Source organism: Portunus trituberculatus, chromosome 50 (assembly GCF_017591435.1).
Source record: "Portunus trituberculatus isolate SZX2019 chromosome 50, ASM1759143v1, whole genome shotgun sequence".
NCBI lineage: Eukaryota > Metazoa > Arthropoda > Malacostraca > Decapoda > Portunidae > Portunus > Portunus trituberculatus.
The window spans coordinates 17,148,486-17,161,490 of NC_059304.1; the positions used below are offsets into that span (position 1 = coordinate 17,148,486).

Here is a 13,005-nt window from a genome sequence, read left to right on the forward strand (position 1 = left end):
GATTAAAAATTTTCTTATGAAAAATGTAGGCTAATTTAGAGTGTGGTAGACACTCTTTTCCTTCCTTCACTTAGCCAGGGACGTATCCACAGGCATTTTCTTTTCTGTTGACTCTTCCGGCACGCCAAAAGAAGAGCAACCACCGCTTTAGCATCGTTTCACTGTTTGATCTGCCGCAGTCTCTGACGAGACAGCCAGACGTTACCCTACGGAACGAGCTCAGAGCTCATTATTTCCGATCTTCGGATAGGCCTGAGACCAGGCACACACCACACACCGGGACAACAAGGTCACAACTCCTCGATTTACATCCCGTACCTACTCACTGCTAGGTGAACAGGGGCTACACGTGAAAGGAGACACACCCAAATATCTCAACCCGGCCGGGGAATCGAACCCGGGTCCTCTGGCTTGTGAAGCCACTGGAGGAAGATATCTTGGCGGGTAGCTGTTTGTTTACGTTCACTTCCTACCAAGGAGCCAACTTGTCGATACTTTCCAGGCACTACGTCTTACACTTTCCGACTAAAACGGATGAGTCGGAAACTCTACTTACGTAAAATATCAGTCGCAAATTGGCACGTGTGAACTAACCTTAAAGCGCGTGGTTCCACTGTACCACGGCAGGCAGCCCTTTTAGAACATCTGTGTACAACTGAATTACTAACATGCAGGGCAGATGACTTGCTTCTGAACGTGTCTCTTGCCGCTCATAGAGCAAAGAAAAGTCCTAAACTATAAACCTTACGCACTCGTCCCTTGTACCTTCATGAATCCTTCCCGTGCTCCCCGTGGACTCTGGGCATTTTTTCTCTTCCAGGAACAACTTCATTACCTCTGGCGCCTCGTTGGTGGGCTCATTCTGCTTAGCGCCATCCTGCGCCACAGAGTTCATTTCACCTGAGGGAAAATGGTTGGTTACAGGCCATTATCCTTCTATCACACAACTGAAAAATAAAATGGTCTCGGTACGTGTTACATGAATATTATAGATTAAATAAATTAGAAAACATTAGTTTCTATGGATCAGTGAGAAGGAACAGAATGCAACAGTAACAGCCGACCATGTCATGCCGCCCTGACCAGTGATGCCAGGAGCAGAACTTACCTGAGGAGCAGTATCTGTTGATCAGGAAGTGCAGGAGAACAAAGACAAGCACGTAGATCAGATCGAACACGCCCACATTCAGGAAGGCGATGGACCGCCCTTGGTGTTGTAGAGCAAACCGCCCAGAAACCCAGCCGTGGACACGCCTGTCATCACACCCGGGCATTACTTTCCCACTCATCGACCAGAAAGGTAAAGAGCCAAAAGATGATGTAACAGCAGGGTGGAAGGAGTGGAGAGAACACAAGTGGAGCTCACCTATGTAGAAGGTGGACCTGAAGACGCTCTGAACTGTGGCTTGGGCTCCTGGCGGCGCGATGTGGCTGGCGTAGGCACCCATGACGGAATGAAAGACACTATAGCTGAGGCCATTAAGGAGCTCTATAGGTAGGAAGTACCAGGGATTGCTGACAGTGTAGTAAAGGCAGCATCTCAGACCTGTGCTGAGCACCGACGTGATGAGCACACCAGTGTATCCCAGCCACTGGATTATCACCCCTGTCAATAGGATAGCTTGATTTCTTATCTATTTATTGATATTTGGTAATATAAAAGGTGGTCTGTCCAAAGGCAATAAAAAATAACTGAGGTGACAGTTCTTAAATGAAACAGACATATCGATTGTTCTAAATTGAAGACTTGTAAGAGTCTTGAGATCTTAGAGAAGAGGTTACTGTCACTTTCCTCAGACATGAAACTGTTATTTTGTGTTAAATTTGCAACAGGACTGCATTTCAATTAAATGATAATGGAATCTATACTAAATTCTATTCACAGTTTGTACTCTGCACTAATACTATGTCTAAATTAATTTTCTTTTTTAAGCTTAAGTTGTGGTTCAGTGTTACCTGCACTGAACACGCTCTTGTCTTACCTGAGAGGAAAAAGAATGGAACCTCTCCGCCAAAGGTTTCGATTCCTAAAACTAATCCCTGAAGGAGTTTGAGCGCAGGAAAGTCAGGGTTCCATGCCAGGGAGACGTCCTCCACCAACATCAGTTTGAATATCCACACGATGCCAAGCGACGCGCCCATCACGTACACGGTCATCTGATGACATAAACACTTGGTCTCAGCGGACACAGCCTTCACACAAACTGATTCTCGGGTGGCAATAGATAAGTTGAATGGGAATTACTTTGTCAAAAATGTTATCCTACATTCAGGAAATTCTTGAAGGCAATCAGACTAAGGACGAGAAAAAAGAGGAACTAGAGTAATTACTAGGAAGAGAAGGACTTCGGGATGCACAAGTATGTTGCCAACTTCTCCCATCTTTAATTTGTCGTCACTGGAGTAAGGAATCTTCATCCTTGCCACCACCAGGATGTCTGCTGACATGAGAACAATGCAGGAGATGACGGCGGGAAGGTAATCCTTTTGTGGCAGACCCTGAGAATAGATGTCGACAAGCGCCCCTGAGACGATGGCCATCACGCCCATGCCGATTGTGCCCCACAGACGCTGCCGCCCGTACAGATGCCGCTCAGAACCTAACGCCAGGAGAGGAAAGGATTCATATAGTTGACGGTGAGGCTGGATTGTTATACTTTTGGTTCAAGACGATGGTGATGATGATGATGACGATTTAGTTGTTATTGTTGTTGTTGATGGTGGTGGTGGTGATGATGGTTATAGTCGTGGAGGTGGTGCTGGTTGATGTGGTGGTGATGGTAATGATTGTGGTGGTGGAATGAAATATAGAAAGCCACTTACCTAGGATCTGGAAACAGACAGAATCGGCCATCATAATACAGGTAGTGATTCCAATCTGTTCCAACATGAGGGCGAAGATGATGAGCCAGAACTGCGGGTAGCGCAGGAGGGAGGCCACACCCTCGCTCTCCTCCAGGATCCCCGTTGTCTCTTCACCGGGCGGCAATGCCTGCTGGCCCTCTCCAACTGTCATCTCTGGGTCCACGCTCCCCAGCTCCACGGATAACGTGCTGCTGTTGGCGAGGAAAGCACCGGAAGAGAGCGTTGCATTTCCTAGCAAAGTGATGTTGAAAGCTTCCTCTGACGTTTGAGCAACCATTGGAAGCTCTGGTATCCAATACATGGCTAGAAGACCTGCTGTCAGGCTGGTTATACTAGCCAGGAAGACAGTGCGATAGGCCCTTAAGTAATCAGCCAGCGTGCCGCAGATGTTGTTGGTGATGAGGCCCACTATGGGTAATATGGTCCACAGAAGCCCTACCGTCTGTGGCGAGACTCCTTTGCTCCGTACTATAAGTGGGAGCAGCATCACCAAGGGTGCCGCACCTGCAATCAGGTATGAAGATCAGATTGTCATTATGTAGTGTAACACAAAACGAAGAGAGAGAGAGAGAGAGAGAGAGAGAGAGAGAGAGAGAGAGAGAGAGAGAGAGAGAGAGAGAGAGAGAGAAAGGTTTGTGTGTGTGTGTGTGTGTGTGTGTGTGTGTGTGTGTGTGTATTTATCTAGTTGTATTTACCTAGTTATAGTTTTACAGGGCCTGGGCTTTATGCTCGTGTGGCCCCGTCTCCGTGTGTGTGCGTGTGTGTATGTGTGTGTGTGTGGTCACAACTCTGGGAAAACCGCTCACCGAGTACACGCAGTAGACAAACAATAGCCAGTTGTGTTATCCTTCGCGTTGTCATCATGCCACTCTGCCATAATGTTGCACCAAGGAGTTTGGTGCACTGTTGTTACGTTTGTAATTAGTGGAATGCACGGAAGATGGTCGGCAGGTTTTACCGAAGTGACGCACAATATCTCTTGTTTCCCTGGTTGCACACGCTGTCCTTGACAACACTACTTTTTATCACGGCGATGACAGTTACTCACACTGTTCTGTACTGTAACATTTTATGATCGTGGCTGTTAAGGCCTTCATCTATTTCCATTATTACGAACTATGAAATTCTCTCGCAACCAGAGATGAAAAGACACAACGACATATTCCTGACACCTCTCGAGTGCTTAAAGAGGCAGTGTCTCACTTATTGATATTTGATAATGCCACATTACTTTATCTTCCATAAATGGTGAATTCCCTAATTGCAAACCTGAAAAAACCTTAACAGTGCTTTAAAGACAACTCATCCTTTAAGCCTATCAATAAAATTGTCCTGCCGCTGGCGTGACAGACAGTCGAGTAAGGGAACAGGCACTGTCAAGCGGCACCTCGTGAAAGACCACTGTCTGCCCCACAGATCGTTGCAGCCACGAAACATACTCGTATTTTGCAGGGAGTACTAAAGTGTGTAATTATACAGTAGCTCAGAATGACGTTAAACAAAGCTTTAAACGCGCGTTAGCAGGCTCATTGAAGAGCGTGAGTAGCAGGCTTTGTTTACGTCGCCGATCTTTAACCCTTTCCTTCCGGCGCTTAACACACGTTGTATATATTCACATGGTTCTGGCGAAACGTATCACGATAAGTAGAAGCAGGAGGACGGTGAAGAGGAGGAGGAGGAGGAGGAGGAATATAGGGAGGAAGAGGAAGAGGATCACAGTCTGTACATCCCACTCGATCAATAGCCATCCTGAGGTGAATATAAGATGTTAATATTTCTAGTGTATTGTATAAGTCAAGATGTATAGTACGAAGTGTTTCATTAGGTCATGAGAGTCAAGGGAACTTCCATAATGAGTCTTCGCTTACCTGCATATCGAAGGAAATAGTGAACCTTGATGGGCAGCAGGTTTTTGTTGATCCTCATCATGAAGGGACACTTTGCTGAGCTGTTGATGGATCTTCTCAGATTATTTCTACTTCTGGAACTGAAACAACCGTCACAAGGCTCGTGACTTTCACTCTTGTGTCAAACTTCCATTCGCCTTGAAAAGTCCTAAATTTCAGAACACGCAATAAAAGGTACAAACAGAAATGAAAAGAAAAGATTTCAACCTCCTTGTTAGCTAGATATTTCTCTGCAACTCTCCTGGGCGTAAGTGTTGGGCGCGGCAGCCTCGCCTCCCTATATTAGTAGCCAAGCCCCGGGACGCACTGCACACTGGGTAACGCAGAATGCTGATTGGCGGAGCGCATTATATCTTGACGTTGCTAGACATAGTTTTTGTTTAGTATTATTGTTTGTTGTTATTATTACTATTATCATATCATCATTATTAATGTTACTATCATCATCATCCTCCTCATCCTCATCATCATCACCATCATATCCTCTTTGCTTGCTTGTTTTCTCTCTGTTTATATTGAGCTTGGCAGGGGATTGGTTGCGGGGAGGCAGGTGGTGACGTGGGGTGGTCCTCCCGTGTACACCTGCGAAAATGGGCGATGCATCCACTGAGGGGACCCATGAGCAGGATGGGCAGGGAAGAAAACAGTGGCGAGGGGAGTGGGGAAGGCTGACAGGAGTGAGAGTGCATGCAAATAGTTAACCAGTACTTTCAATCATTCATTCCTTTCTCTGGTAAACTCTGGAACTCCCTACCTCCTTTATATCCATCTGCCTTTGTGTGACCTGAACTCATTTGTTCGCACCTCATGTTGCTTTCAGTCCCTGTGTACAATGTTTGTGTTATGTTGACCAACGCAGCGGTGTCATGTTCTACAAAGTATTTCCGTTAAAGAGTCGATAACTGAAAACTGCTGCCACCTATCACATTTACAATCATGATATTTGTAGAACTCATAATTGTAAAGTAGTTCATTAGTTTACTCCTTCATTCTCTCTCTCTCTCTCTCTCTCTCTCTCTCTCTCTCTCTCTCTCTCTCTCTCTCTCCATTTACAGACATTAAATTCCTTTGCTTCATCACTCTGGGATGAACGCATTACTCTAGGTTATCAATAGTTCTTTATTTTGCTGCATCTTTCTTATCGTTAACTCTGTTCTTTCAGCATTCGGTTTTTGTCACTGGCCAGCAAACAACGTGAAGGTCAAAGGTTTCATGATGACGTAAGATGTAAGTGTTGGGAGGGAGACTGTCTTGCCTTCCTCCATCCACCCTGGCTGTGCGTGGTCAAAGGCGTCAGTGTGTCTGGATGTTCGTGGATGGCTCACCAATCTTTTTCTTTGTTTCTGCATTTCCTTTATTTCCTTACTTTCGATTATCTTTTTTCATATAAATAAATGAAAAAAAGAAAATGTCCTTCCTTCGAGCACCATGGTAACGAAAAAAATAAAATAAAACGTGGTGATAGCAATAACATAATAATGATGATAATAATAATGATAATAATAATAATAATAATAATAATAATAATAATAATAATAATAATAACAATAATAATAAAACAATAATAATAACGATGCTAACAAAAAAACGTAATGATAATAATAATAATAATAATAATAATAATAATAATAATAATAATAATAATAATAATAATGACAAACCACTTATTCATAATGGCAGACATAAGAGTGAACGAAAAAATAAATACATAAATAAAAGAGGAACGTTTGGATGCTGGAAAGTTAAACAAAAACATTTTACAAAACCTATAAACAAGAATTATTTTGATTTCTTGTTGACATTGGAGCTACATGTCTCACTGTATTTACTGTATGCATGTAATACGTTTGTTTATTTGTCTATATATACACGTATGATACTTTCCTATATTAGAAAATTTATTAACTCATTTTTAACTTCTTTCTTTCGTGAGAGAGAGAGAGAGAGAGAGAGAGAGAGAGAGAGAGAGAGAGAGAGAGAGAGATCTTTTATTAGTTCTTTATCTCGGCCAGCGATAAGAACGACCGTGTCAAATCTGGCCGTTCCTAAGACATGAAACATTTCAAGTTTGAGCCAGATCGTGATTATTCTTTGACCCTAGACAAGTGGCAGTAACCGTGGTGCCGCGATGGACGATAACAGAGAAGCCACATAGTACGTGATCTGGTGTGTGTGTTTTGAGGACCAGACGACACTGAGTAAGATAAAGGACCATATTCTGAAACACTTCTTCGCCGCTCCTTTACACTCACGTCTTCCTTCACTGGTACTTCCTCGTCTCGGTACAGTCTGACCAGTACTTGTCACACACAACAGTAGACAAGCAGGTGAAATACAAGCTCCATTTTCAGACAGTTGGGTGTCTTTACTTCCAAATGGATGTTGTGGAAGTCATTGGGAGTTTCACAGAAAGTTTTAGCACAATTTATATAAACCGGTTCAAATTCATACGTGGTGTTCGTAGAGCTCAGAAAAAAAAACCGGCAGCCGTTTTGATCCTGCGACGCTTGTTTTAAGAAGGCACGGCACCAAGGCAAGACTGCTGTTGACGGCACAGCAATCGCCACCTAACACTTTTATCAGTCACTCATGCTACTGCACCCACCATGATGCAGCTCGTGTCAGGATCAAACATCCCGCTCCCACCCACTATAAGATGATAAAGACCACACTATCGGGGAACCTTTTCTAAGGATGAAGGATGATCACAACTGACGGATTTGCAGTACTTGTTAGATGCGACAAGGCCACAAATGAAATCTTCTAAGAAACATGTCTGAAAGAATTCAAAGAAAGAAATATCTCACCAATCTTGGCGCCAGAATAAATCACAACAAGCATTATCATGATCTTCAAGAAACGGAAGGGAAACAGAAGAGAGGTTCAGAAACAAGAACAGGTGAGTAACCAAAAGTACAGATTACATTTACAAAACCACTAAACGAACATTCTGAAAATCTGTTTCAACCAAACCACTGCGACGAGGAACCCCATAGACCAGTGGTTTCCAACCTTTTCTGGTTTGAGGCACCCTTGGCAAGCCTTTCAGAAGTCCCCAACATCCTTATCATGAAACAAATTCTAATCACAAAAGAAATGTAAATAATCACAATTTTACAATGTTTGCAGCTGCTATTACTGAAGAAAATTCTTACATTTAGCTTTCAGTGTTCTGAAGCATACAGAAACTCATTACTAATATTTCATAATGAATAAATCTAAAAAAATGGTAAAGGCAAACAGACAAATGACTCACGAATTCATCTAGTTACAATACATACCTCCCGCCGCCTTGGCAGTCAGATTGGTAACTAAAGAATTTGAATAAAATTAATAGAGAAAGGCAACACCTCACACTTGTGCAGCAGCATAACCTATGATTACTATTAACTATGTGCTATGCGTGTTGACTTGCATTTGCTTATCGAATAGAGAGAGATAAAGTGTCAGTAGTATGAAAATTAGTTTTGCCTTCGCACGGCACCCCTTTGACCCGCGGCACACCTGTTGGGAACCACTGCCATAAACTCAGACACGGAAATCCAGGGATCCCCAAAAATTCATCCACACCATAAAAACTGAAGACTGTTAAGATAACGACACCCATGCAATGCTATTCAATAATCAGCACTTCACCAACAAATACCCCAACAACACACACTATATTATTTCCTGAAAAGTGAAAATAGAACAGCATCAAGACACTTCAGGAAAATTAAACTGGCCAACTCGTTTTGAATCCTTTTCTAGTATTTGTCCCCTCAGGAATGTTTTAAATTTTCCTAGTCAGCCTACTGATGATACGGAATTATTCATCAGTGCATGCCACGCAAAGTCATGAAAAAATGGTAATGCAGCTTTAAATATGTGTGTGTGTGTGTGTGTGTGTGTGTGTGTGTGTGTGTGTGTGTGTGTGTGTAACCACAGCGCAGCAATTAGAAGACAAAATAAAGAGATGACGTTGCATAATGTGTACCGCCCCACCAAACGGAGCACTCGACAACAAGCGCCTAGGAGAGGACCGCGCGAGAAGCAAAGGCCGTGTTACGACACCACTGGGCTGCACCACATCAGTGATGTAAGCACAACCCCCCCTCCTCCCACAGACACACAAAAGAGAGCGTTCAGGGTCCTCCTTGGCCCTGCCTACACCAACTATGAAGACACATTGATTCTGCCAAGCTGTCTAACAGACACCGAGAAGCCCTTGAGAAACCTAAGAGCGGCCTGCTGCGTCACCCACGCCTTTGACATGTGCTCCCCCATGCTGCGCTTCGCCTGGTCCGTGCCAAACGACACACAAACAAGATAATGCTCCTATCATGGCGCGAACAATTAACTATCTGACTAGGATAGTTTTCTAGTCCTAATTAGCCTTTCCTTTCCCTTTTATATATTTTCAATATGTATATTTCCCTGCATTTTTAACTTCTTATTATCATTATCATAATAATAATAATTACTATTATCATTATTATTGTTATCATTATTATGATTACACACAAATAAGTATATATATATATATATATATATATATATATATATATATATATATATAGAGAGAGAGAGAGAGAGAGAGAGAGAGAGAGAGAGAGAGAGAGAGAGAGAGAGAGAGAGGGGAGAATGAATGAGAAAGAGCAGCGTAAGTACAAGCCAGCCTGTAGCGCGTTAGCTCACGTGTAGAAAAAAAAAAAAAAAACTCCTTAGTCCTTGAGTGGTGTGTTAGTTGGACATTTCTCTTAAATTTAGATGCTCGCGTGACGTCAGGAGCCTTAAACAAGGAGGCAACAACACCAGAGAAAGAGGGTAGCAACAATGTTGGCTTATGTGACTCTTGTGTCACGGAATGACGTCAGACACGTAATTTCTTTGCAATACCAGTTATATAACCAGTAAAACGCCTTAATAAGCTACAAATAGCTACAAAAAGTATCTCCTTTAGCCCATAAATTCCGGTTAAAAGCCCACATGGTATATAAAAAAAAAAAAACGAGTCATAACACAATGAGCACAGAAACCCAAGAACATCTAGCAGCGCTTTGCCACACTGTCAACGTACACACCAAATACATCCTCTCGGCTGCTAAATCTGTACAGGGACCTTATCCCTCCATGTATGGAGTATGATGCTTCGCATGTACTGGGGAGGGTGAGGGGGTGGCGGTCTACACATAATGCTCTTTTAGGCAGGATGGAATCAAAAGCCTTTCGTCTTATCAACTCCTCTCCTCTAACTAACCTTTCTCATCACCGCAATGTTACATGTCTTGCTATCTTCTCAGTCTATTGTCATGCAAACTGCATGCCTCCTCTCTTCCCGCGGTCTCGTTGCACAAGACATTCGTTTTTCTCCCCCCCTGTTTAGTCCATCTCTTCTAATGCAAGAGTTAACCAGTATTCACAATCTTTCATCGCTGACATCCTATCGATCACGAGAGAGAGAGAGAGAGAGAGAGAGAGAGAGAGAGAGAGAGAGAGAGATATTCTGTGGCACACTGGTTGTGTGCACGCTTGCCTAGACAATATAATGCAAGGACACACACACACGTGTACACACACACACACACACACACACACACACACACACACACACACACACACACATCTCAAGTTAAGACATGCATGACAATGTAAAATTTGCCTGTGGATGGTTGGTCATCGAGCTCAAGCTTAATATTTCCCACATCGATAAACACCAAGACCTCAAAAATCGTGTATACTGAACCACCGAAATTTTCTCCATCTCGAAATCACTTCCCCCTTTTTTATATAAATATTGCCAAGAAATGTAGATGCACATTTAGAACAGCATGCAGACTGTTGCCTTTTCCGGGACACACGCAAACACGCCAAGTTACATGCAAGCCGTTACATAGATAATCATAGGTGCATTTCAAGTTATCTATTCTTTTTAGTTAATTTGCTGCTGTATTTATTTTTCATCTACCACGTGTTTGACTAGAAGCTTACAGATTCCATGGCTTTCCTAGAATCAGTATATTCTCTTTTCCCCGTGGATCGCTCTCTCCTCAAGTACAGTACATTATTCGACCTTCAAGGGCAGCCGCTTCTTCCCTAGTAACTCTATTCTCTGAATAATCCTCCGCGGCAGAGGTCACCTTTGCTTACCAAGCTACTTAGAACATCTAGTCCGTTAGGCTCACACGTTGAACACGTTCCTGTGTGAATCACATTTACACGTTTCCATCTATCACCACCACCTATAAATCGCAGGCACATGAGAAAAAATATTCTTTTCATGAAATGACTTCTGCTTCCATGTCAGAAATCTGGCCAGTATGTACTTGATAATCATCCTTGCAGGTATTCTAGATGAATCTCAGAACCACAACACTCTAGTAACTGTCAAACAGCACGCTATCGGATGATTCATCAGCCGCACTACCGATTCCCCTCCGTCCCAGGTGTTTGTCGCGGGAGGCAGCGTCTACCCGTCGCCCCAACCCTCAAAGATGCTTCTGGCGCCTGGTTTGAATTTACTCAAGGACCTAATTTTGGCCATACATTGGAAAATTCGAATTATCGGTGTTCGAAACGGACTTTTACTTACACACACAGGAGTGTGGTGCGTCCCATCAAAGTGATCACATCTACCGTGAGGAAGGGGCGGAAGGTTGAGGAGAGGGAATACAAACACTTCGAAGTTCCGCGCGTGTGGTATAGTCTTCCCTCTCTCCTCCTTTCCAACGTAACATCACTGGCGAACAAGATGGACGAGTTGATAGTGTCAGTGAGATCTAACTGTGCAGACATTGTGGCGATCACGGAGGCGTGGCAGATAACTCCTGAGGTGTGTATGATTCAAGATTACCAGCTGTTCCACCACCTCAGGAATCAACGCAGGGGGGGAGGAGTGGCCCTGTTTTGCCGCTCTGACCTCAGCCCCTCACACCTACACGTCGACGTCCCCGCCGGATTGGAGGCCCTGTGGGTGAGGGTTACCCCCCCCTGCCACCCCCGCAACACAGCCTCCATCATTGTGTGTGTTGTCTACCACCCTCCACGGGCCGCCACTGCACGGTTGCTCACTGATCACATCATCGAGACTGCTGATGCTCTACGGGTGAGATTTCCTGCCGCCAAGCTGGTAATCTGTGGTGACTTCAACCGCTTGGATATCAGTGAAATCCTGCACCAGCTACACCTCACCCAGGTCGTGGACTTCCCACCCACCACCAGTCCACACTCGACCTTATCATGACAGACCTGAGCCAGCAGTACTCGCCTCCCAAGCCACTCCCCCCCATGGGACGCAGCACCCACCTCTCCATCCTGTGGACACCCACCCCCACCACCTCGGTTCCCAGGTCAACTGTCACCAGATCCCACAGGCCCATGCCTGACTCCGCCATGAGGGAATTTGGGCAGTGGCTGACACATCACCCGTGGACCGAGGTACTGGATGAGGAAGACGTCCACACAAAATGGCGGAACTACTTCACCACCACAACATAACATAACATAACATAACATAACATAAATAATAGGATAACAAAGGGCCACCAGGGCCCATCTAGGTTATCCTGTATCAGTCGCACAACGACCTCGTCATCAGTACTTAAAGATACACTTACAAGTACACAATACATTATATACTAATTCTAAATATTTGGCCCATTAACAGGGCTAAGTCCTGCAGCGAATTCCTCTACAATCTGTAATCCCCATACATGGGGAACATGTCTTGTTTAACTATAGTAAATTTCTTATAAAAACTATCATGCAGCGCTATACATAATTATAAATCTAATAAATTTAAGTGCTTATCTAATCTGTTTTTAAACATTGTCAAACTAGTGCTATTTACAACCGTCTCTGGCAATGCATTCCAGAAGTCTACCACCCTATGACTAAAGAAATATTTTCTTATATCTAACCTGCAGCCTTGCTTTCTAATCTTCCTGCCATGATTTCTAGTCCTACTTCCTCCTCTAAGGTAAAGAAAGATCTCACATCTATGTAGTTTGTATCTGAGAACATTTTAAATAACTCTATCATATCCCCTCTTATACATCTCCTCTCAAATGAAAACATGTTTAATTCCTTTAATCTATCTCTATACTCCAGGCGCTTCAAAGCTGGTATCATCCTAGTTGCTCTTCTCTGAACTGCTTCTAACATGTTGATATCCTGCCTATAGTGGGGTGACCAGGCCTGTATGCAATACTCTAAATGGGGCCTAACATAGGAATTATATAAGCTACGCACCACT

At 43.7% G+C, this 13,005-nt stretch overlaps 1 protein-coding gene across 1 annotated transcript; it reads right to left on the reverse strand.

The window, feature by feature from the left end:
- Positions 1 to 595: 595 nt before the first annotated feature.
- LOC123499898 (major facilitator superfamily domain-containing protein 6-like) lies at positions 596 to 5,139 on the reverse strand. Its single transcript, XM_045248431.1, is given in 9 exon segments — positions 596 to 613; positions 749 to 900; positions 1,109 to 1,201; positions 1,204 to 1,254; positions 1,367 to 1,606; positions 1,983 to 2,157; positions 2,332 to 2,600; positions 2,824 to 3,369; positions 4,734 to 5,139. Coding segments are annotated over 9 exon segments (1,605 nt in total). The 5' UTR covers positions 4,795 to 5,139.
- Between the last annotated feature and the right edge of the window lie 7,866 nt (positions 5,140 to 13,005).